Source organism: Trachurus japonicus, chromosome 2 (assembly GCF_045865225.1).
Source record: "Trachurus japonicus isolate A0001 chromosome 2, Traja_1.0".
Classification (NCBI taxonomy): Eukaryota; Metazoa; Chordata; class Actinopteri; order Carangiformes; family Carangidae; genus Trachurus; species Trachurus japonicus.
Genome location: NC_140908.1, coordinates 10,704,171 through 10,730,276, shown reverse-complemented (window position 1 = coordinate 10,730,276; position 26,106 = coordinate 10,704,171). Strand labels below are relative to the sequence as shown.

Sequence of the window (26,106 nt, the reverse complement as noted above, 5' to 3'; positions counted from 1 at the left end):
AACACAAGGGATGTATTCGGTCCAGTTATTCCTTTTTTTTACAGTGTAGATTGTATTTATTTGCCTTACAGATTGTATTCTGATGGAAACCCACCACCAGTTATCACTGTCATAGATTAACACTTTTTAAAAATGGAAGCACTAACATGCACAGGAAAACCCCGATCAAGGAGGTAAAACTTTACAATATTCATATATCTGTAATGCTGAATAAACTGGAACTTTTGCATAATAATTATACTGACACCAGAGCTGGCCTTTGCTTTCTTCTCTGGAGGAGGGTCTGCCGAGCGAGATTCATTGACATAACATCCAACCAGATTACAGTATAGGCTAAATACTATTTAGTTTATCTACTCTAGATGAATCAGACACACCTTATGGCATTTTACTGCTCCCTCTATCTTATACCAATACTTTTATGGGGAAAATAGCATTATTTTCGCAAAAGCTTCCAGGTCATGTGACCTATTGACCTCAAACCAGTGCAGGACGTACTACACTCCTCATGTTAATGACAAATGACAGATACTTTGAGTTGCCACCTCCACGACACTTGCACCAGTGTTAAAAACAAACTAGAAACAGCTAATTTACCCTACTCGTTGCACATACGCAAGTAAAATGTACTTGTCACATATTTTAGGGGCAAAATGTCCCGTTAGAGGCAGTCTGAAGCCCTGGCCTTTCACTAACTTAGAGGTGTTAGCTACTAGCTAGCAATAAGCTACCCGCGGTTTGCGGCCGTCACAGTTAAATATCTGTTTCCATTTCCATAAAACACAAAACGTTACAAAACTCGTGTCCAGAGACAGTTCTTTGTCTAAGCAGATGGTGGAAACCAAAACTTACATTCGCCAGGCGACCAACACGACTTAAAATAAATGCTCATGTTGTTATGTGTGCTAGGCGCTAGCTAGCTAATTGTTTGAAATTGAATTGCTACACCTGTTATGGGTTTTTGCAAAAACAGGAAACGCTCAACAAAACAGTCCATGGACCATCTTTCATTTAGCATTTATGGAAAAAAAAAAAAATGGCATTATTATTACATACAGACCATATATAATTTGGTATGATAAAACAACAAAGGTCAAAAATTAGGTTACATCTATTGAATCATGAATACAGTAACATGAATATTCCATATATTAATGAAATTTGTTTGCTTTTATTACTGTGCAAAACAAAATATACATATCTACTGAATGTGTAAGAAGTACAGTATCAGCGAATGGGCCCTGTGGTGACACAACACTTGTTCTGTATTATAAATACTCCTCTTTGCCAATGAATTCCAAACAAAACAACAGAATCAGCATTAAATCTAGTTGAGACATGTGATGATGGCTTACATGAAACACACAAATTACCCTGTTATGTGCCTACAACAGTAATATACTATGTTTTTTAGTCAGTTGCTGGTGTTTCTGATCCATATACCTATTAATATATGAGGTAACCAACCAGGTCTTGCAAGAAAACAGCAACAACAGTGTTTTCCCCTTGGGAAAACCACCTGCAAATATTGTATCAGAGGACCACTCGTGGGCAAAGAGAAAAATTAAAATAAGTAATAATTATTTAGAAAAGAAACAGGCTAACTTGATTGACAAGAATTTGTTAAACATAGAAAAATAATGCAATAGCTCTCAACATGGTGTACTTAATTGTCATCCTTGTTCCATCTGGGTAAAGTCACATCGAGCATCAAGGCTGCCATCAAGTCAGATCCACCGTTTTCATTCATCAGTGTCAACACATGGTATTGTCAACGCATATGAAGGACATTAACAAGAGACAAGAGACTCTCCCTAGAGACTAGGCTGCTCCTTAAAACTGACCAGCTCAAGAAACTGACCAACTAACATTGCCACAAAGAGCTTTAAAAAAAAGAAAGAAAGAAAAGAAAAGAAAAGAAAAGCAGCACAGACTCCATGTAGAACTCCACATCTGTTACAATTGAGAGATTTTTTAAAGGAAAACTCCACCCTCACATCACACTACAACACATCATATAAGTCCATTAACATTACGTCATGTCTATTCAACAGAATATGACCACTAACCAAAAAACAGAAGACCCAGAAGTGTTTCAGGGTGGATTTTTCCTTTAAATCTGGACTGAATTAAACCACTTTTTCTTCGCAGGTGTGCCCCCCTCGACACACAAGTCCTGAAATCGTTTCCAGCGTATGTGTACCGCTTAATTGAAAAGAGAAAAAAAAGTACTTTGAAGCTTATGAGACCAAAACTGACAAGCCAAACTAACTTTACTGCAACTTCCTTTACCCATTCAAATACAGTCTGTAAATGCTGTGAGGAATTCAAGTTTTGAGTGTGGCTTTAGAACAAGTAACAAGACCAATCATGCACCAACGGAGCCTCTGTTGTGATGGTTTTAGAAGTCGATCCTGGTCCTCTCGTCTCCGGCATCAACTGGTCATGACGGCAATCAACACACAGGCTGAGAGACGATGTAATCTGGCTGTCCGTCAAACCTTCACACCGCCTTTGGAAATCCACAACTGCATTTCACAAGCACAAGCTGCTCTTTCACCGTCATGTGCATTCATATTAGTGTCAGGATTTCGGAAGATAGAAAGAAGAATACTGCAGTCATGAAACATTTAGTTTTAGAATAACTGAGTAATGCAATAGTAATCCAATGCAACAAAATTTTGTGCTGCTTTCTGCTGCAAATGAACATTTTTATTTACACATTACTGTTTTTTTCCCACCTGTTTTATTTAATACTAGTACATATATCCCAAATATCCTAAATCCCAAATAATAATCTCTAATTATCATTCAGTTTTTTTTCTTTTTTTTAAACTTGGTTTAGTAGTAAAATTGTGCTAAACCAAAAACCAATATCTAAACTGCAGTGAAAGGGAGGATGTGCTAAAGATTAAAGTGCTGTCCAATCATTTTGTCAATATATTTAACAACTCTGATCATGTTTGACATTACAATCCAAGGTGGGTCTTTGTAATTTTTTTTGTCTCATCAGATTCATCCGTAACACTGTCATAATTATTCAAAAATACCTGATCACTTTGTTCTAAAACCTCTAAAAATCACACCCGAGGATCACATGCTTTTGACTGCAGACAAATAGTGTGATAGCTGACAAGATTAAGGCATGTGATGAAGATAATGCTATTCCAAAAATATTTAAAAAGACATCTACAGTACGTAGAGACTATCTGCTCTTTCGCTGACGAGACCGATCAAGTTTATTCACACGTAAACCTTTCCGTGATTTTCTTTCTACTTGATTCCTGCTTAGCAAACCTGCTTCAGATCGCAGGATCAGACTGCCGAGTCCACGAGAGAAGTCTACGTCCGGTACCCAGTCTGTGTCCATTGGATTCATGGCTGCAGACCTCTGCTCTATTAACTCTACTACAAGTTCGGGGACACAGCAGAAATGTCCTCAAACATTCATTCATCCTTTCGTTCGTTCACTCACATGAGCTGGATCATGGGGGGGGGGGAGAATTGCAAGGTAATTTTTTCAGGCAGTTTTCTGTTTGACCAGAAGGTGGCAGTGATGACGCCATCAAAGTCACTGAAACGCTCCCAAAACATGATCATGGTTTGATACTGGGAAGGTTTGGAGGCTCTGTCAGCTGTGAAGCAAGTCTGTGCTCTGTCTGGTGGCCAGTGATCGCTGGAGCTGGTGATGGAGCCTCGCTGGTGGGTTTTTTATTTCTGTTCTGGACGCCGTCTTGTTCGGAGCTGAGATGAAAGAAGTCGAACGCTGTTAGCTCGCGTCCCCCTGGTGCTTGAGGACGGAGTAGACGTTGTCCACTTTACTCAGCCTCTCGAAGAACGGGATGAGGTCCAGGAGCTCAGTGTCGGACATGTCGTCGAACCACGAGGCCACAGGCACCTGGACGGAAACAGAAATCATCAGTTTCAATTTATACAGATTGTGATGAACAGTTTTGCTGTTGTTATCACTGAAATGAAAGTGGAAACGCTGCTTTATTATTGTTATAAGTTCACTTTCACAATCTGTTGAGACTCACTGACCCTTTCACAACTACACATTGCGACACACTGTGTTTCCCATATACACAATAACAAGTGAGTAAGATATAAAAACAACATAACAAGTCTTTATCTAAGAAAAACTGATGCATCAGAGTGATCCAACACTGACACACACTTTAAATTTAACTTTACATGAGGTAAAAGGTCGTGTTAACTTTTTATCCAGCAGGTGATGAACTTGTTGTCCCACCCAGAGATATAACTGTCACCATCATGACTCAGGTGTTGTGCGTTAGCCGGTGACACTCACTGCGTTGTCAGGGTGGAAGATGTAGGAGGCCGGGGAGTTGTCCACGATGATGACCTTGTTGAGGTCGCGCCCCAGACGACTCAGGTCCTTGACGTAATTCCCTCGGTGGAAGACGCAGGATTCCCGGAAGAGGCGGCAGCGGAAAGCGCCCCACTTGTCCAGCAGATCAGAGACTGGGTCTGCGTACTGCGGCCAAAATGTGTAAATTTTCAGCAATTCAAAATATGCAACTGTGCATAATGTGCCTGCGGGAGTGCCCTACCTTGGCTAAACTGGCGGTGAACAGGACGCACTCAAACAGCTCCCCCATCCTCTTCAGAAACTCATCCACATGAGGCCGCTTCAGGACATACACCTGGAAAACAGGGCATTCTTCAAACCGGTCTTTAATGCAGCGTGCAGTTTAAAATAAAACAAGTTTCTACGAATCTTAACAGCCCAAGGAGCCGCGATGTTATCTTTCGGTATTCACTGTAACATTATGGACGTGGTGACTGAACATTTCAATCTCAGGCATGTGACATAGAGACACACAAACATTTGGCTCCAAAAGTAAAAACACAAAACTGGTTTTCTTGAAGTTCCTCCGTGTTTTTTCTTTTCTTTTCTGCGGCGTCGGCGGCTGAGGGCAGTGTTCCTGAACCAAGTCATCCGGAATAGGCTGTGCTTGTCTGAACAAACCTATCCTGGATTACTTGAATCAGGCCCAGACCCACTGTACTGTATGTCATCCATCTCCAAGGAGCCGTATCTTCGAATCCCTTAAACGCCGACGACACATGACAGCGGGTTGCAATATGAACATTTTTTTTGCTGAGTTTATCACAAGGGAGCATGACGGCGGTATTACCTGGTGTACTGTTCCATCTATTTCCACAGGAATGATGAAATCTGCGTTGTTCACAGGCTGTCAGAAGCACACACAAAGATGATTTTGAATTTTGCATGTTTCATCATAAATATTTGTTCACAATTATGGATTTGTATTTTGTGAAATAAAATAGTTTGTGAAATAAAATACAAAAAAATAAGATAAAAAAAAGATGATTTTGACAAACAAGATCTGGATATTTTCATTTCTAAACGCTGTGGAGAAAACACAAGTTTCTCCACAAGCAGTCATTGTGCGATCAGTGCAGGACATACAGTATGCAGACAGAGAAAGTGTATTTCCAGTGTGTGTGTGTACAGAGGTGAGGCTGTGTTTATTTGGGATTAAGAACCTGCTTGTTTAGATTTAGCAATGACTGAAATGTCACCGCCAGGGCCAACAACAACAAGGCAGAGTAAAATATAGACCTACCAGAGAGTTTCTTATGATTGAACATAACTATCTCATGATGGATGGTGATCACATGGAGGAAATATGCACTGTAAAGCCTTTTTTTGTTTTGAAAAGAGCCAAAATCATGTTTTTAAGTCTCTACGTCAGCGGAGAAGAAATTAAAAGAACACACTTTACGATCCTGGATGTGGACACAGCTGCGCGTAATTAACGCAAATTAATATTGTTGCCTTAACCCGTCTTACCTTAAAAGAGCTGTGGACTAACGTCTCGTCCAGATCTATAACCACGCAGATCTTTCCAGAGTCTTTTGACTTTGCTGGAGGAAGCAGCGGCTTCACCTGGATCTAAAAATACCACAAAATGATATTTACCCCAACACGCACGTTGACATTTTCAAAAGAAATGACACACATTTAACATTTCCACTGCCAACACGCACCTTGGAGACTGTCCCGTTCTCCTCGACCAGCAGAGGGGCGTTGTTGTTGACGGGCGGGGGCTCGGGCTGGTCCCGACACAGGCAGCACAGCAGGCTGGAGAACAGGCCTCTGCTCCGGGGCTTCTTGGAGGACAGGGAGGGAGAGGAACCTGCACACAAGATGGACAAGGTTAATTCTCTCACTCACATCATTATTATAATCTAATTAATCAGATTATTTTAATGAAATGCAAAGTTTGTTGTTTTTTCAGTGTCAGTTACACCCTGCAGAATTAAACTTTAATAAAGGAAAAACTAAAACTATAAAAGTCTGCCACACTCGTTCCATGAGCAGCTATAAACCTCAACTTTAAAAACAGAAAACAAACAGTAAAAAGCCCCTATAACAATATGTTTTAGTGCTGCATAACTGAGGACTTCAGCTTGTCAATGAGTGTCTAAACACAGGCGAAAGAACAACCAGCAGCTTTCCTCATACTTTGTGCATGTGCGCAGACCATCCTGGAGACACACGTGCCTGCCAGGAGCTCTTGCACAATCACCTCTGATGTCAGCAGCAAACAGCCTGAAGCGCCACCAATGAATATTCAGCACTTTAACACGACGCTCCGGCTCCGCTCAGTGCAGGCCGAGCAGGCCCCATAAAAAAAAAAAAAGCAACTTGAGCACATCATCAGTTTATTATGGAATGTACTGCGCCACTCAGACGTGGGCAGATGTCATATGACCATTCATAAACAGTCACGTATTCATTCATAAATACACACACTTTCCAGTGTGGTCAGGAAAGTATAGAAAGTATGATGCAGAAGGTGTAATCCAGTATGCTTTGGTCCTTTTATCCTCTTACTGATGGATTTTAGGCTTTTATATTTTACTTTGCTTTACTTTTTTGTTGTTTGTGTCCTTTTTTTTTTAACAATATAAAGAGTTGTGTTAGAAAAGTGTCTAGTTGTCAAAATGTCCAGTATTTGCTTGCTGTGGATTTATACATCAGTGCACAGGTCAGTTTACTATGACTTTTTCACATCAAGCAGCTCAAGTGGAGTTTAAAATACTTTCTTTTCAAACTGCCATTGTTACATTTTTTTTAAAAAGTCGTTTTCAAAACAGCAGCATACTTGGCAAACTGTGAATGAAGGTTTTTGTGTGTGTCAGTCACTGCGGTGTGACAGAGGAGGTGTGTGCAGTGCACCTGTACAGGTTTGGCAACGTAAACTTCATACCTCACTGTGTGGGCTAAACATGCATGATCGGGGGGGAAAAAAAACAAAAAAATACACAACGCTGCTGTAATCCAGCTGCAACGATTTGTCAACTACAAGACTATTAATAGTCAATGATCACATCATAGTTTTATTTTTGTCATTCATTCATAGCTTTGCCCTGATGATGTCATCCTGAAAGGTCAGCAGGATTAATGGCTGACCTCTGAAGGGAATAATAAATGCAGCTCTGTTCAAGATAAATCAAAGATAAACCTGCTGCTCTTTTTTTTTTGCTTTGTCAAAATCAAATCAGCAGTCGGCTCCTCTCCACGTCCCACAAAACCTCTCATCAACACTCCTCCTCCGCACTTTTCTGTCCCTCACTGGACTTTGTTTTGGCCTCTTTATTCGGCCTCTGTCCGTCCGGACGTGACTGCTTTACCAACACACAAACCTCTGTTGTCCATCTCTCACGCCTCTTTCATTCCCCCCCCTTCTGCCTGTTCCCTCCTACTCCCATTTGTGGATTCAAACCCCGTCTGACCCTCCGCTGGCCTCTGCCGCGCTCAGGCCAAAACAGGAAGAGGAAACAGACGGGTATCAGCGGAGGAAGCTACTTGCCATCGTGCTGCAGCGTAGCGGGAGTTAAGACTGTGATACTGTTAAGCTGCTACTTGTGTGTGCTGAGCTGGATTCATGTCGAGACAGGTTGACATTTTTACTGTATTTGAGACTTGTCTTCTTTTGGGTCACTGTGACTGATAAGTGAATGATTACAAATCCTAATTTCTGATAAATAATCCCAACCTGTGCTGGATCACACACACCCCTACCACAAATACAGATGTGAAATTAAAAAAAAAACAAAGTTGATGGGATCTTACTGTGTCCTGTGACGCATGTCCTTTGGGTTTTTCAACATTTTGGCAAATTGGCCCATTGCCATAATCCCTATAGTTTTAGCAGTAAGTTCGTTACCTTTAATAGTCGGTGCAAGCTATTTTTAGAACGACGGAGCAGAGCCGTGAGCTGCTCAGAGCTACGCTACAGACTGAGGCTCATAGGATTTCTTGGTTTCGCTCATCAAACTCCTCAAATACACAATCCAACAACTCCAAAACGCTCTGGTGGACAAGTTGTGACCTGCACATTCACCACGCCAGAAACTGCTTGATGAAAAACTGCCCCTGACGGGAACGCACATCAGCGGTTTTGCATGAATTTACTTCGAAAACATCTCATCTCTATCTCATAGCGTGGTGAAATCCCATGAGCCTCCGTAGCGTAGCTCTGAGCAGCTCACGGCTCTGCTCCTCCGCTCTAAAAACAGCTTGCACCGACCCTTAAAGGTAACAAACCTACTGCTAAAACTATAGGGATTATGGCAATGGGCCAATTTGCCAAAATGTTACTTGTCCCTCTCCAAGCCCTCAGTGTCTACTCACGTTGACCAATATTCACGCCTTTCAGTGTGTCCATGCAACACAGAGCGTGCATTAAATGATATTAAAAAAGGGGCTTTATGAGGATGAGGAGGGAGGAACATACTCTGGGCTCAGGGCTGTAAAGGAATATCCACCGACTGACTGATCCTTAAACCTGACAGGTCTGGATGTCTTCATAACAAACTGTTTGGATTTTCTCTTCAAAACGTGTGTGTGGTGTTTACACTGCCAGCGTCCAGCGGGTACTTTCCACGTGTCTCGTTCCCCTGCAGCTAAAACAATGTTCAGACTATTATGTCACTCTTCTTAAAATAGGTTTCTAATGCAGATGACACACACAGTTGAGAGTGCCACAGAGAAAAACAGACATCCACATTTTACCCACTCAAAGCTATGAGGAGGGTTTGTCCGTGTGTTTTATAACTGTTTATACTATCAATGAAATGAGGATATAAAGAGCTGATTAATCAATTATTCACTGGTTATTCATTTATTTGTCAATTTTCCATCAGAACCACATGACATTTGATGTAATAACTGGATTCATGATGATTAATCCGCATTTCTATCACATTATGCTCAAATAGATCCTCCTTACCATCCTCATCTCCAAAGAAACATACTGACAATTTAAAAAAAGAACAAATTCTACAAAGAAGTACTGTTGAAAACTAATAGAGATCACTTTTAAAAAGTACAACTCAATACTGCAGGTGTTGTTTTTAACATCGAGCTAAAAAAAAACCCCGTCAACACACGTGGCTTCAAACTCGGACGAAACAATCGTTTCATGTGTGTCGCTGTCTCTGGAAAGTCTTCAGATCTCCTCGCTGGCTCGGGGTGAAAACATATTCAACGGCCGCTATTCACTCCGACTGTGCCAACGTTAACACCGAAGCTAAAACACAAATAGACAGGCAGCACCCACCGGGAGTGAGAAATAGCATCGGTGTGTTGCCCGGCCTAGAGGCCAGATGCAACTACACCACCGGCTGTCATATCACCGACAGAAGTCAGAGATGAAGAGACAAAGTGCAATTTGTCAAATTCTAATGAAGACAAACGGCATCAGAAACATCAGACGCAAACGCCTACACTCAACATGTCATCTCCTGCCTCATAACTTTACAGAAAATTAACATTTCAGAGCGTCTTATCATTTCGATGAGCATGCTTGCTCTGCCTTATCAGGTATTTTATCAGCCTAGATCCATTTTTAAGTCTGACGGTGTCGATGGTTTCCTGTAACCGACGCTTCCACTCCTCTTCCAGGTAATTTATGTCTCCCAAACTCCTGAGCGTTAGTCAGGCTCTAGATTTGGCAGATTCCTGCAGCTGCTATCATTCAAAACATAAGGACGCCAACCCATAACAAAAAAGGAGCCTCTACAAAGATCCCAGCCAGGCAGATTTACTCCAAATGTCTCGAAAGTCACTGTTTTACGACGACAACCCGGTGTCCTGATGCTGGTGCCAATAATTTTAAATTTGCCTTAATCAGAGACAAGGTTTCACCGTCTTTAAAAGGGTTTAATTTGAAATAAACAGCCTCTAAAAAAAAGCTCTGACACTTTCATGTGACAATAAAACCTTCAAATAAAACACAGACTAATGAAGCTTTTCAAATCGGTTTGTGACGTCGGGGTGAACCTGACCTGCTCCAGTTAAAAAGCAAACACTACATTAAAATGTGCGGGCGAGCCACAGTTTTATGCAACTTGACAGATCATCAGCGCGCACGCCACATCTGATACTTCAGAGGACGACGAGTCGACAGCCGCCGGCTTGACTGACAAAGCCATATACGAAACTGCACCGACATGCTGAGGGATCTGGTTACAGAAGCAATTACTATAGATCACATATATATAGATTATAGACATGCAGTTACTCTAAGATCAATAGGAAAATGCAGAACATCCAGTTATTAATAGTAGAAATAGAAAATGACACCAAAAAAAGAAATGTAAAATAATACAGAGATGTAAAAAACACATACACTCTGACCCTAATCTATAGGCAACTGTTCTGCACACAGAGTTCAGGTGGATCAGAGTAAATAAAGAGCTGTAGAAAGAGGGTTCCTCCACCTTTTACCTAATTTTTAGGTCCATCCTATAGGTGCACAAATACAGTAAGAGAATTATTGCTCATCAGAAAGTTTTCTTCCGTCCTTTTACAGCCATTTAATCCATAAGAAAGTATATTTTAAGGTTCTTACTGTTCAAACATAGGGCACATGTTTGAATTGAGTGGCTACGACAAAAGTAAAATGAAACCTGACATGGCAATGAAACCAAAACTAAAAGCTCTGGTTTCATTTAATGAAGCTGACAAACTATGTTTTTCATTTCTAGAGTAATTTTATTTATGTGGCACCTTCAAAAACACAACAATTGAAAAAAAACATGCACAGAAACCACGGGACAAATCACAAACCAGCGTCATAAATCCTATAGGAGATGGACTGGCCAAGCAGTACAGCAAGAATCAGCATCTCAGTAAAACTGTGTGGTAAATTAAGACAGTCCGTGAAGTGATTCTAAAAGTAGAGTGGGAAACTAAGCAAATGAAGAAAGTAAGAGTGAATTAAAGAGTAAAACTGGTAGAAAACTAAAAGAAGACGACATGTCTACAGTCTCTTTAGTCAGGACAGGCGTAGCAAGTGGTTTTAGACCGTGGCCGTGTGTTACAGTGCATAAACATGTTCTCAAAATGCGGGGACGAGGTTATGTAATATCTATCTTACTACTACACATTTACAAGAAGGCTGCTGCTTGACATATCAGCTGCAGATCATCCGTGCACCATGTGTGTGTACAGTTTGCCTGAGGCTTAAACTTCAGCCACAGTTCAAGTATCAGTGTCCTTTCATCAAAAGTGACAGGAGTGACACTAAACCTGAGAGAAGTCAGATTACGGCCTTTTCAGGAAGATGGCTGGCAGCAGTTTCTTTTCTCAGGGTCAGGGATGATGACTGACAGCTCTCCGGCTTACTCAGTAACCTGCGTTTACACTCGGTGGTTTGTCATTGGTTTGTGTACAGCGGCGGCGCTGCCAGGGATCCACTGCTAGTACACACAGGGCTGATAAAGTTAGTGTTACATTGCGGAAATCAGAATTTCACAGGCCGGTTGTTTGGTTAAGCGGGAAACAGAGAGGCATTGTAAGAACACAGAGCTGGAGATATGAGGAGATTAAAAGTTAGATTTTACATTCTCAGTATGGAAATGTCTTTGTAATGAAATATATTTGATACATGATGCATGTTTTTAAATACAGGCTAATGTTTGCAGGAAAAAAACAACTCTACTGCAAATTGTGCATTTGTTTTCCCAAAGTCATCACATGACAAATTTATATTGGATTTACAGCAAGATTATTTTACTGTTATTAAACTATTACAGCTGTTTTAATCAAGCACTGGTACGTCATTTCCTTCACTTTCATCATCATAGACTGAAGGGCCGCAGCCATAATCTATGCAGAAACAGAGAACTGACAGCTTTAGTGCTTCAACATGTTTTCAGTCCACTTCCCTAACAGTGGTGTTTATATGCCTGCTGCTGTAATGTGTCGGTACTGTAAGCAGATTACTGTGCGGTTCCCGAGTTGAGGATCGTGAACTTTGACTCAGTTGTGACCGCGGAGCTGCAAAACTTTTTTTCCCCCCCTCTTCCCCTCTCTCTCTCCTCCTGACATACGTGCAGAAGCAGAAAGCGGGACGACAATAAAAGCCCCGACTTACCCCTCTCTCCTGCGGCTTTGCTTCCCTCTTCATCCCGGCTGACTTGGGTGATTACTGAGGACGGATTGTCCATCACATCCAGGTCTGGTCCAGAGTGCTGACCTCACACTTTAAAGTTGGAGATACTAGTTCGCTGACTCGGTGCTGCATTAAAACAACTTCACCAAGAACGAAAACAAAACTGGAGCGCTCCGGGGGGAAAACACGGCAACAAGTTTCGCCTACAGCGCGTCCATTTACACTCCGGGTGTGTGTGTTTGTCCGGCTCGGTCCCCCACTACCACCGCCACCTCGCTTTGGAAGCTGAAAGTCTGAAAAAGTTTCAAAGCATTTGACAAGGAGTTGGCAACTTTGATTCAATATGGTGCTCAACTCCGCTCGCAATTTCAAGATACAAACATGGAGGTTTCAAGGCGTCCCATTTCACTTAAAGTGGCGCAGTAAGGCAACAGGCCGTGTGCAACGCTCCCTCTGCTCGCGTCTACTAATTTGACGACGGTCCCTCAAGGCAGCCTGAAATAAAGTTAGTCAAAAGTTAGCTAAGCTAGGAGGCTAACTACACCGCACTTTACTTTGGAAAAAAAAACACTACCTGGCGACATATGTCTCAATTTACACTGCGAACGATTTGTACATCAAAACTTTACCGTGGATTTATATAATTAAACATCAAATAAACGATACGACATTTGTCCACAGAGCAAGTTAAACTCACTAAATGTTCGCCAACTGCTGCTCAACAGGAGGTGGAAATGATTTGTCTTTACTCTTTGACCCGCAGGTTTACTTGTATTAATGCACTGTGGCCGTTATGTAATGACCGCTGTTAGTAAAAAACTTGCTCAAGAGCAAAACCCTCCGTAGGAGTAGCTGCAAAGAAACGCCCAATGTGGGTCCCCTTGAAACTGCCTGCCGCCAGGGACCGTCTCACAAGTGCAGCCTCTGTCAGCTGGACACACCGCTTTACTTCTCCCTCACTTCGCTTGAATAAAATAGTTTCAATCAAACCAACAATTATAAAAATAAATAAATAAATAAAAATCATGTTTTAAATCAGAAATATATTGTTATGTGTTTTTCTGCATCATTCTGGTATTGCATTCCTTTCTGTTGCAATATTGTGTTAGCTAAGTATTTTGATTACATTTACATGACTAATTTAGTAGGGTGACATCAGGTAAATTGGGCCATCAGGTAAAATGAGCCAGTTAAGGTTTGAGCCTCCTAGCTTTTTAAGTTTTAACAGGCAATGGCTGTAAATGATTTCAAATTGTTGCTACAACTGTACTTGACAAAAAACAATTGATTTGAGTGGTCTCTGGTTGCTGTTTTGGGTGGGACAATGCTTTATATCCAGCCTGCTGAGGAGAAGTGTGCGAAAAGTGGCCTGGCAAACAAATTTCACTTGAAACTGATAAGGTTGATAACTCCGTAAAAAAACAGATCTACAATAAAAAATGTGATTTATGTACATTGTGATTCCCCCCATTGGATAGAATGCAAAATTCTTGCTAAGCTTACTTATTTTTAATTTAAATGCATTTTTTGTGGGTGGCTCAATTTACCTTAATGCATCATGGTAAATTGAGCCATGTATTTCAGCTAAAATGGGCCACATACAAAACACAGTCTTACACTGAAGTTACACAGAAATTGAGGGTGCAAAACATGTTCAAAGTTAGATATATATCCAAGGTTGGTCAGTGCCACTCATGGTGCCATTAGCACTGTGGGGGAAAAAATGGCATCTATAATGTCACACACACACATTCACACACAGTAAAAGAGCCTATAACATAGTCAGTTAACAAAGAGCATAGCAACAACATGATCATGTAATTTTAAAATGCATTTTAAGATTAAAAAATGTCTTCAACATCTTATGTATTCACTGTTAATGTTAAGTTTAGTGTTGTAGTTTAGTAGTAGTGTCAATTAATTATTAAAATTGTAATGATTTCTGCTAAAATTACTGTGTTGTTCTCTCTTGGCCCAATTTAACTGAACGGCTGGCCCATTTTACCTGAACCTTCATCGTACCTCGAGAGGGAATATCCCGATACTTTAACTCTCATAATTCCAAAATAATTATACTTTTTAATTTTTTTTTCACACAGAAACATTTAAGAGACCTATGTCGATTTTTAAAAATATCAATGGATTTCATGCATAGCGTTTTTGATGGTCTTATTAATCGTTTACCAAAAAGTGGCCCATTTTACCTGACTTCACCCTATTTTTCACACAACAAAAGCATGACGCATTTTAACTAGAATTAGGATCCACCTCATATGCATATGTAAAAAGCTACATGTTGTGTTTCAAGTAACTTACCTTTTATTATGCAAGACATCACACATGTTTTTAATTTGTCTTTGTCCAGCTGTGACCACCTCCTTCAGTAAAACATGGGGTAAAACATAACTAATGCCAACACTTTGAAGTCAGTGTGCAGCTTCATGGAGCAGACACACCCGAATGGAATAAATAAAAATTGTTGTTGAACAAATGTTGGCATTTTAAAGTATGTTTGAGTGTAAAGAGGTTCCCTAACTGGTCATCAGACACCAACAACAACCCTTGAGTTTTAAAATTCACAGCTGGATTCAATTGCCAAGCAGACAATTATGCAAAATGTGCTTCTTTTAATAGCAAACATATGGACAAACTCAATAATTCCCATGGTAATCTGAGGTTCAAGACGGCATCCTACTCTGAAGAAGAAACAAATAAATTTCCCAGTTGTATCAATAGTTTATTACATACTATCTCATAAAAACATTTTCAATTTTTCCACATATAAACACCGCAAATTGGTACATTTACAAATCTTCAATCGTCCAAATTCATACAAAAAAAAGAACACTGTGATAGAGCAATACACAAGACGTTCTATTATTACAAGGACTGCATGTACTGTATGTATGCATGTATAAATGTGTGCATGTATGTAAGAATCTATACGCATCTGTCTGCTCTAGTAAAGTCCAAATATCGTAGTCAAATTCTTGCTTTGTTCAAATAATTCAATTGTGAATTCGAACCAATGGAGACATTAACAAGATACACGTTTTGGATGTTACTCCGATTCAGGCACTGACTGGGTGATCATGATTGAAGCAACCAGACCAACCGATGGGCAATACTGAGACCACAGTAATTAACCAGTGTGCATGACTTTTCAAACTAAAAGAGATTCTACATTACAGACTGCTTTTCATAGTCGTGTTACAGTTAGAGATCAGTATTAACCACAGGACAAGAAGTTGTACCACAAATTCCTAGCTCACCCTAAAACAGCTCGTTTTTTACTGTGTGAATCCTAACACCAATCACAAAGACACTCTTTATGTTTGTTAGTTTCGCCTCGCCGCCAATTCGAGAAGTGAATCAAAAAATGCTTGCGCGCACACACACATGCAAATAAATTAACATGAAAAAGTAAACAATTTCAAGGAAAAAAAAAGAATATTTTTGGTTTTGAGTTTTAAAATGTGTAAGTAAATGCAAAAAAAAAAAAAAAAAAAAAAAAAAAATTAGCAGCTTAAATCATGATACATTCACATGAGTTGTCTACTACTAAATTCAGTGACATAAACAAGATTGCGCAGTGGCTGATCGTGCAGAATGGAGACCAGTGTTCATCTAAACCAAATATTAATGTGCAATTTCAGAATTCACAAAATGACTGAGAAAATTGTGCAATCAATCAAAAAAAACAAAAAACAAAGAACATCCCGTGTCCTTTTAGTGGATTAAAACTTCATGAGCAGTTCTGAACCTCAACAATTCAGACGTCAGGCAGTCCGCTTCTCTTTCCTGTTCCTCTTTGTATTTTTTCATCTCTGAATCCCATTAGTGTTGAATATTCAATCCTCCCAAAATAACACGCGGACTTGTCTTTTCTTTTGGATACTTTAGTCATATCCAGCTGTCTGCCTGTCCTCTGTGTGTTTACCTGTGCCTCACTCGGCAGGCTGACATTTTTCATGCAGCGGTAAATTCACAGTGGAGTTGAGTTGTTATTTTGCTTCACTGTGGGCAGATCAGACTCTGTAAAGTCACGTCTGGTGCAGCGTTTTCCACCGTCATTTCACTTTGGGCTGGGGACATGAGGTGGGGTCCCAGACGCCGGGGACTGGGGTGAGCTCTGGTAGGTGCGCAGCAGCACTTTGTGCTTTGTCGCACCCTCTGTGCGACAGCTTTGTTGTTCCACCAGGAACTCTTTGAGTCGGGTGGAGGTGAAGGTGAGAGTCTGTCTCCTCAGCTTCATCAGGTAGGAATCCTGCATCCAGGCGTGTGTGAAGCAGTCTCGTGTCGTTGGACGGGCCCTGAAAACACACATGCAAATACACAGCGCTGTATTGTTTCTGCTTTCTTTAATAATGGAGTGTGAAGATCAGCTTTTGTTGGCACTCACCATGGGTAACTGCTCAACATCTTCTTGAGGAAGGCAGAGGCACTTTGGGACACATTTGGGTACAGTTTTGCTGGGTCAAACTTTGCCATCAGGATTTTAGATTCGACTTTTAGAGGGTCTTTATCTTCAAAAGGCAGATGACCGCTAAGCCTGGTTGTAAACACAGATAAAACGATATTAAAAATCCACTTGATTCTTGAAATGTGTCTCATACTTTTACAAATATAACTTCTTGAAAAGTTAACTCATAAATATGATTTTCTTTTTCTAAATTAAAGATATTTTAAAAACGGGTTGTTCCAAAAACTTTCCATTGACAGTGATGAATGATGAATTAAACTGAAACGGTCCACGTACATGACATAGACGACAACTCCAACAGTCCAAATATCTGCAGGAGGACCCACCACGTCACCTTTCACCATCTCAGGAGCTTGTGCACAAAGAGAATAAAAGAAAGTCGGAAAAGTATGAATCAAACTCAGATGGATGAAAAGAAACAGCAACTAAACATTAGGGCTGGGGCGATACGCTTTTCTCCCGATTCGATTCTTCTACGATTTTTTGAATGGCGATTCGATTTAAATTGCGATTCTACAATATTGCCGATTCTCGATTTTTAGTCTGTATTTTTAACATTTATCTGCACACAAATACTGTAGGAGCCTATAAATTAACATACTCCATTATAAAGTGAACTTAAACCCCTTTTCAAAACCTGGACTCTCTGTATGTAAAAAAGGCTAACAAATGCACATTGCACAATATTTCAAAAAATGTTAAAAAAAAAAAATCCAAAAAATTATAAAAAAAAATAAAAAAATCGATTTTTGAAAAAAAAAATCGATTTAAAAATCGTCAAAAAAGATATCGCGATATATGTGAATCGATTTTTTCTCCCACCCCTACTAAACATCAAGAGCTGGTCCTCACCCATGTACTCCAGTGTTCCTGCCCCTGAGTCCCCTTGTCTGAGGTTGAGGGGGTTGAAGCTCTGGGCGCTCCCAAAGTCCACTATCTTGATGGCGTTGAGGTTGGTCACCATGATGTTGTCCGGCTTCAGGTCGAGGTGGAGGACACGGCGGTTGTGGAGGTACTCGACCCCCTGAAGGATCTGGACCAGGTAACCCACCACGTCGTCCTCAGAGAAACGGAACCTAAAGGTGGAGGAAAATATACGTCACTTTGAATCCAGAGTGTGTTTTTTGCCAGCGTGAGGCGACTGATCTCACCGTCCTACCTGTCTACCAGGCTGTACAGCAGCTCTTTGCCGGTGCAGTACTCCGCCACCAGCACCAGGTAGCGCGGGGTGACGTAGGCTTCGTGCAGACCCATGACTTTTTCGCTGTGGAGGGATTTCAGGATCTCGTACTCCTTCAGGACGTCCTGCTTGTTCTCCTGGCTGTAGGGAATGATCTTGGCCATGTAGATTTTGCCTGTGGCGTTCTCTCTGCACTCCCTGATCACGCCAAAACGACCCCTGAGAAAAAAAAAAAAAAATACTATATATATACAGCTCTGGAAAAATTTAAGAGACCACTCCCAAAATGATCAGTGTCTCTAGTTTTACTATTTATAGGTATGTGTTTGAGTAAAATTAAATTACTTTTTTTTTTGTTTTATTCTATCAACTACCGACAACATTTCTCCCAAAATTGAAAAAAAAAATATTGTCATTTAGAGCTTTTATTGGCTAATGACTAAACTAGTCTAAATAACAAAAATATCAAGTCTTTTCAGACCTTGAATAATAATAATAATAATAATGATAATAATGTAAAGAAAACATGTTCATATGTATTCCTAAACAACACAGCAAGAATATTTTAACTCAGGAAGAGTTTATAAATCAGTTTTTCTGGGATAATGTCAATGTTTAATCCCAGCAGGGGTTTTTATAATCTTCCTATAAAACCAGATGTGGTTCATCAGTGTCTCATTAAGTAGAATGAGTTTGTGTTTGTGTTGGTATTTAGAAAAGAAAAGAAAAGAATGACTGTCATACATGTAGAGATGCTTTTAAGAAACACTTGTGAAAGTGGTCTCTTAATTTTTTCCAGAGCTGTATATAACATGAACCAGAGCTCGACCGCATATTTTCTGATGATAAATGCTGTCAAAGCATACTGTATCTCACCTGGCTTTCTCATCCAGGAAGGTGTAGGGCTTCTGTGGCACCCCCTGTCGTAGAACAGTAGAGGGCGTAGTGTGTCCCGATGGCGTGCCTCTGTTGGGGGTCCCGGCCCCCTCACCGATGGGGCTCAGGCTGGACGCCTGGAGCACCTGAGGGGTAAAGGAGACAGGAGTAGGGGCCACGCGGGCGGTGACGGTGGTGGTGGGGACGTACATGGGCACGGACGCCACTGCTGGTTTTGTGGGGACGGAAGGCGGGGTTACAAGAGGAGGTGGGGGCGATATGGGCGGGGTCTGGGTCATAGGCGTGACCACGTTTACCGGACTCTGGGGTTTGGGGAGGACGAAGGGTGGAGGCGCTTTGACCGCGGATGAAGAGGGAAGGTTGTACGTGGGTCTTTGAGCCTCCTCGGGCGTTGCCCCCGCAGGTGGGGATGAAGGGTTTGCGGTGGGGCAGGAAGGCAGAGAGGAGGGGCGGCTGGGTGTGACCACCCTAGTCAGGGATGTAATGGGAAGCCGGAGTGCAGCGGGGGCGGCGGCCGAATCCTTCGGAGAGGCGGAGGTCCTGAGAGAGCTGCTCTGAGCCGGTCTGAACGGAGACACAGTGACTGAAGAAGAGGTGACCGCTGGTTCTGGGGGGCTGGGGATGGTCTTCACCACGGCAACAGTGGGTAGTGCACCTTCAGCTGAGACTGGGACAAATTAAGGTGAATAGGGTAAAAAAAATTAACTAACAGATATTACCATTAGACTTCCCAAGTTTATCACTTACTTTGTTGTATTACCGGTACAAGTTTTGTCAAATTTTATGTTTCAATATGTAAATAACAATGGATAAAGCCCCTTTCAAAATTCTTGTTTTATTTTGTTGACATATTAGAGTCGGAAGTTTTTACAGTGGGGATTTTGGATATCTCTTTTTATCACTCTGTGAATGAGAAAATACTGTTAAAAAAATCTAATTTTGCCCTGTTTTTAGGAGCAAAATGTTGTAAATCAGGCTTTAAAAGATACAGTATATCAACAATCCCCTCTGTAAAAACCTTCAGAATATAGATTAAAACTAGAAGGTTTGGTGTCTGTAAGTGCCGCAGAGTCTGGTGAAAACTCAATTTGAAAAAACGGCCTTTAAAGACTTATACTGTAAAATGCCATCGATTGTTAATGTAAATCGTACTTTTACGATTCGTTGCTGATCAGAGGAGATGACAATTGTTTGACCTACATACTTGTTCAGGAGAGAGAGCTTTACATGACATGGGTCAGACAACAGGCACAGCACAGTATGTCACAGTAGCATGTTAACTTTTGGTGAATTTAGGAGGAATCTACTGATGAAAGAAGACAAAATAAAGTAAAATAATAACTTTAATGTGGATTTTCTACCATTTCTTTCGACTTTCCTGTTAAAGAAGAAAAATAACAACCAATTTTAAAAAGATGCTCATTTAAATCTACTCCCACAGTGTTGTAATTACCTGTAGAGTCCAGACGGACGGCAGGGGAGCTGTTGCTGTGTGGTCCCTGTCCGGCCTTATTCACACAGGAGACACGGAACCTAAAGGTGCCGCCTGGTGGCAGGTTTGTGACGTTGTAGTAGCAGTCAACCACTCCAGTCACAACAGTCTGCCAGTTGGACTCTCCTGCAGAACACAGGGGAAAGAAAAATCAATCTTTACATCATGTTGTGCGAACATTTCTTTTATATTTAGGTTCAAATATGACATTTATACTCATAGAAATAATATTATGCATATGCTCTGTGGAATAAAAAGGAAATAGTGTTTGGAGGCTTTTAAATAAACGTGTGTAATTTGGTTTCTCGACTTGTAATTCACCTTTATACCACTAGATGGCAGTGTTGTCTGTCTTATAAAGACTGATCATCTGGAAATACAGATGGAAAAAAAACTAATTTGAAATGTCAAAATGTTCTGTACATACAGAGAAGTTAATGCTCAGTTTGCCTGCAGGAGAATAATTTGTCACAGCATCTTATTTCTTATGCAGGTGCCATGAAACAGAGCTGAATTAAAATGTAAATCAGGTAATAAACGCGTGATTCTCGGAGCACCTACATCAGTGTTGCCTGGAAGAGATCAGATTGTGAAAGCGGCAACAAGGCAATACATGCCAGAATAAATCTGTCAGACTGAAAAGTTCAATAAATATTCATGAACCCCGAGTCTGCTGCTCCCAGGTTGAGTGTTGTGTTTTGTGTGGCTTTATATTTCCATCCACCACATTATGAGATAATGATGATTCATCGTGCATAATGACAAAAAGTTCCGACAGCAGCACCGGTACAGTCGCTGCTCCCTCCTCATCCACTCATTTTCTCTCTCTAAGCAGCGCCTGTGGATTTGGAAACGTATTTTCCTGAGCGTTCTCCACACACAGTACAAAGTCAATATTGTCTCAGCTTCTCAAACACTGCTTCCTCCTTGGAGGTTGAATCCTTTAGTTTAATTTCTTTTTTTTTTCCTCCTGTGGCCGTACCACATCCCACTGACTACGACACCAAGGGATGTGGTTTTAAAACCACCCAGATGACCTTCAGACCAGATTAAAATAAAACCTTTAACAACTCATTTGAAAAAGATTAATGCTGCGAAAAGATAAAAATGTAAATCACTCACCTTCAGTTTTTCTTTCCAGGGAGTAGGTGCATGGGGACTGGGTGTCTGCTGGCTTCCAGAGCACCAGGGCTGTGTTGTTATAGGTCTGGGCAACTTCAGGGGTCCCCGGTCGTTTTGGGACACCTTTATAAAAGATGTTGGAAAAGGAGGAGAGTGAAAAAGATGAAAAAGAAAAAATGCATTTCTTTTTACTTGGTTTTTAATATTCTGATGTTTGATTTTCTGTCATCCATTGGACTGTCTCATCGTTTTCTGCCAGATATTGGCGACTATAAAAATCCTAGTTTCATGAAAATGATGGAAATAAACGACCAGATGTTCCTTCTCACAAACTCAGACTAAAAAGGCGCCTGACGGTGTTAAAAATGTGTTGTTAAACCAAACCAAATGTGACGTAACGGGTGTTGTTCCTTGATTTCACATTGTATTTCCTATTAAGTCTGTGCAGCGGCACGGACGATTGAGCCACAGCTTCTGTCTGAAATATTGTTCACAGTGCTTACACATTATCAAGGGATGACAAATAGCATCAGTGGCAATACTCAAATGCAATCCACAGCACCTGACATCTAAGAAATGTATTTTCCCACTGAAGCTGCAAAAAGTCTCACAATTTGTCTCGCACCGTGAGCAGCGGCATCGACATTGTCTCAGCTCCGTTGTTCTCATTACACGCTAAAGCATGACCGGAGTGTTGAATATGACCTGACACAGCCAATTCAAGAAGCGCAACATCTAACAATTTGCAGGAAGCATCATTTGTTCCCATTGCGTGATGAATATGAGAAAAGCAAAAAAAAAAAAAAGACAGAGAGAGAGAGAGAAAATCCATTAAGTTAATCTACTGTAAAATGAATCTACTTCCATTAATATTCATTTCAGTTGTATTAATATTCATACCATTCTCTCTCCAATTAAAATTCAATTACGTTAAATACATCACATTATGAGGATAATTACTGTATGCCCATGAAAGACAAAGGAGCCGTTGTACCTCTAGTAAGGGAAGACATCTTTAACAATAATGAATACAATATCCTGTCTCCCGTTCTCATTTTATAGAATAACTAATTAACTGCTGAACTAACTACAGGCTAAAGCAGCCACTTACAGGCTACAGAGAGTGTACAGGAGGTGGTGATGGTAGCGATGGGGTTGGTAGCCACACATTCATAAATCCCGGCGTCTCTCCGACTGGACTTCATGATCATGAGGAGCTGCCGGCCGTCAGGGTGGGACGCCAGGCTGAGTCTGTTGTCCAGCTCTAGTGGTTTCCGATCTGAAACACACACACAAATACATAACACACAACACAAACACATAACTTACAGTCACTACGCACTTTATTTTTCTACACACAGTTACACACATTGCACATTTTCTACTTTGCACTAAAGTCAACGCTGCCAGTTTGTTGTTGTATATGCTTTTTTACATCACATTTTATTTTATTTGCTATTTCTATTTTATTATGTATAGTTTGTTCTTTATATTTTACTATTTTATTATGTATAGTTTGTTCTTTATATTCTTATTCTTTATATTCTTATACTATATGTTGTTATCGTCACTGTGTGTCTGTGTAATGCTGCTGCTGCACTGTAATTTCCCAGCTTGGGATCAATAAAGTATATCTATCTATCTATCTATCTATCTATCTATCTATCTATCTATCTATCTATCTATCTATCTATCTATCTATCTATCTATCTATCTATCCATCTATCCATCTATCCATCTATCTATCTATTTATCTAGACTATTAGGTGTTTTTGTGGTTGCATACAGAAGCAGCTGTGTTGTTTTATTTTCTAAGTATGACACCTTTCATCCATGATATCTCAGGATGTGGACTTCCGGCCGGGAGGCAGCTGAGAGTGACAGGCTCCCCCTCCGACAGGATGTGGTCTCTCAGTTTGATGTGGAACACCGGAGCGAAATCCGAGGCGGAGCGGATAAACTGCTGGCTCTTGGACAGCCCCTCCTCCTCCTCTTTGGGGACGGACGACGGCAGGTCAGGCTGGGAGGGCGTCTTGTCCTTCTTGCCCCTGCTCAGACCCCACCTGTCCCACCGCGACCGCCTGTCGCCCTCCGAGGCCTTCTCCGAATGGACGCTCGACGCGGATTCGATCGACTCCTTTGACGCGGCGGCTCCCGTCTGTTTCGCCAGCTGATTCTCCGGGATGCCCATTCCTTTGAGGCCACGGCCCTCGGACTGGGAGTGACGATGGCGGGTGAACAGGGGCGTCCTCTTTCCCTCGGCGTCTTCTTTTCTCTCCTCGGACTGACTGCGGATTTTTGTGGATATTTCCGCCACTTTGTTCTCGAACTTGTGCCGCATGGCCAGGACCGGCGAGTCGGCAACTTTCTTCAATTCCTTCTGCACCAACTCCTTCTGACTTCCCCCGACATCTTTCTCTTTTCTCTCCTCCGACTGGGTCCTGATCTTGGCGGAGATTCCCGCCACTTTGGACTCAAACTTGCGCCTCATTGCAGAAACGGATGACTCGTCTGCTTTTCTTTGTTCTCTCTCCTCCGGCTGCTTCGGTGTCGTCGTGTCCAGGGACTTGCTGCGACCGATGGCCCATGAAACCCTCTTGCTTGCGGCCGGTTCCTGCTGCTTTTCCTCCTTTCCTTTCTCACCCTTCTTATCAACAGATGTCGACCTCTTGTTCCGCAGCGACAGCCTCCCGATTATTCCGAACCCTGTTTCCTTATCTTCTCCTCTTAAATCCTGAACAGATTTGGATTTCTCCTGCAGCCCTTTGGACACCACTTCCAGCGGAGCCCCCCTCGCACCCGGCCTGTAAACCTCTTCGCTCCCTTCGCCCGCCTTCCGGCTCAGCACCGGGGATTTCTCTTCTGATTTATTCCTGGTCAGTTTTCTCAGTCCGCGGGTCAAAGACGACTCCCGTTTCTTAAACCTGGCTTCAAAGACCTCCTCTGAGTCGATGTCTTTGATATCTGTTCTGAGCACAGGCTGGCGGGGCGCGGCGGGAAGGTCGGGATTTGATGATGTGGAAACAGAAGCAGGAGATCGGTCAGCGGTCGCCACTTTGGCGAACACGGCCGGATGTTGGGGCAGCGTGGGGGAATCCGTGCCTTTGGTTTGGGCCTTGTCAGATGATTTAACTGGTCCAGAAGCAGCTTGAATGACTCTGGATGTCTGTGCTGCCTCTCTCTTCACATCTTTTTCATTAATATGCAGCTGCTGATGCTCTTTCCTCTCCTCCTCTTCATCATCCTCCTCTATCACAATTATGGGAGTAATTACAGATGGTGATCGTGACTCAGATTCTACTGTATCTTTCTGGGTTTTGGTCCTTTTCTCTTTGTCCTCATGTACTTTCACATTGTTCTGTTTCTGCTGTTGGTCCACGCCTGGTGTTGGGAGTACAAAGGAAGTCCTCTTTGTCGGGGAGGTAGATGTCGACTCCATTGTTGTTTGTTCCGTCAGTGCTGACATCGAGGTCGCCTCCTGCAGCTTTTTCCCTTCCATGCCCTCGCTGCCGACAGACGGGATCTCTAAAGGCGCTCCGAACCTGCGGTGCAGCGGCATGGGCTCAGAGTCGCCCTGAGTGAAGGAGGCGCTCTTTCGAAATACTTTGGTCTTCGGCGTGTCCTCTCCGGGGCTGTCGGAGGACGCTGCCCTGGTCATCGTCGGCGGCCCCGCTCTGGATCTTCTCAAATTCCGGTCCAGAGACCCCGTTTGCCTCTCGTCTTCCATGCCCAGTGTTTCAAACAGTGGCCCTCTGAGGCCGCTCATCTTTTTGTCCATGCTTCCCCCTCTGAGCAGCCGCTGTCTCATCAGCTCCAGCTTTAAAGCGTAGTCCTCCTGGCTTAACTTGGCCGCCCCGGGGCTCGGGCTGCGGTTGGGTAGTTCCATAGAAACAGCTTTTTTCAGGCTCTTGCTACTTGTCTCTGAAGCCTCGCCGCCTTTCCCCTCCTCTGGGTCGATGTGGAGCAGCAGTGCTGAATCAGCAGAGCTCCCTCTCCTCATGGTCGCCCTCCTCGCTTTCGTCTCCGACTCGTCCGCCTCCACGCTGGATCCTTTTTTGAGGGGAACGCGTTTTGTCTTCTCCGCTTTCTCTCCACTTGGGGTCTCCTCTTCATTTTCCGACCTTTTACCAGCCCCTTCTCCTTCTCCTGTACCTGCTACCTCCGTATTTTTCCTTGTCCCGTCAGCAAGCACGCCTGGCCATCCAGATCCCTCTTCGTCCCCTGGGATCTCGTTTAGCGAGACCCTGGAACCAGAAAAGACCATAGACAGTGGCATGGGAATGAAGGGAAGCTCATCCACATCTGCATCTGAGTCAGAGGAGGAAGAAAGCTGCGGGGAGCCTTCTTTTAAATGCCGGGCCACAGCGATGGAAACATGGCTGGATGAGTCATTGAGGAGCTCTGGGATGGAACGCATAATCATCTTGGCTTTGTAGCTGATAAGGGAACGCTGGAAAGAAAGAAAAAGACAAGA

General features: G+C 42.1%; 2 protein-coding genes across 6 annotated transcripts in view; both read right to left on the bottom strand.

Annotated features, from left to right (window-relative positions):
- Positions 1-1,149: 1,149 nt before the first annotated feature.
- Positions 1,150-12,806, bottom strand: LOC146990851 (carboxy-terminal domain RNA polymerase II polypeptide A small phosphatase 1-like). The gene is made up of 7 exons (XM_085800781.1): positions 12,441-12,806; positions 6,040-6,188; positions 5,843-5,944; positions 5,163-5,219; positions 4,575-4,667; positions 4,313-4,498; positions 1,150-3,898 (listed from the first exon to the last, which is right to left on the bottom strand). Exons 1-7 carry the CDS (start codon positions 12,511-12,513, stop codon positions 3,770-3,772), a joined length of 789 nt encoding a protein of 262 aa, XP_085656907.1. The 5' UTR covers positions 12,514-12,806; the 3' UTR covers positions 1,150-3,769.
- A 2,994-nt stretch (positions 12,807-15,800) lies between these two features.
- spega (striated muscle enriched protein kinase a) overlaps positions 15,801-26,106 on the bottom strand; it is a 48,156-nt gene continuing 37,850 nt past the window's right edge. For 4 of the 5 annotated variants that reach the window (XM_085800172.1, XM_085800181.1, XM_085800190.1 and 1 more), the window contains 10 exons: positions 23,457-26,082; positions 22,744-22,911; positions 21,633-21,755; positions 20,472-20,636; positions 18,998-19,685; positions 18,101-18,340; positions 17,794-18,017; positions 17,218-17,293; positions 16,861-17,010; positions 15,801-16,771 (listed from right to left, as the gene is read on the bottom strand). In XM_085800172.1, the coding sequence (XP_085656298.1) occupies positions 16,534-16,771; positions 16,861-17,010; positions 17,218-17,293; positions 17,794-18,017; positions 18,101-18,340; positions 18,998-19,685; positions 20,472-20,636; positions 21,633-21,755; positions 22,744-22,911; positions 23,457-26,082 (4,698 nt within the window). In that variant the 3' untranslated portion in view covers positions 15,801-16,533. The remainder of the gene's footprint in view (positions 16,772-16,860; positions 17,011-17,217; positions 17,294-17,793; positions 18,018-18,100; positions 18,341-18,997; positions 19,686-20,471; positions 20,637-21,632; positions 21,756-22,743; positions 22,912-23,456; positions 26,083-26,106) is intronic. The other variant, XM_085800160.1, reaches the window with a different exon arrangement.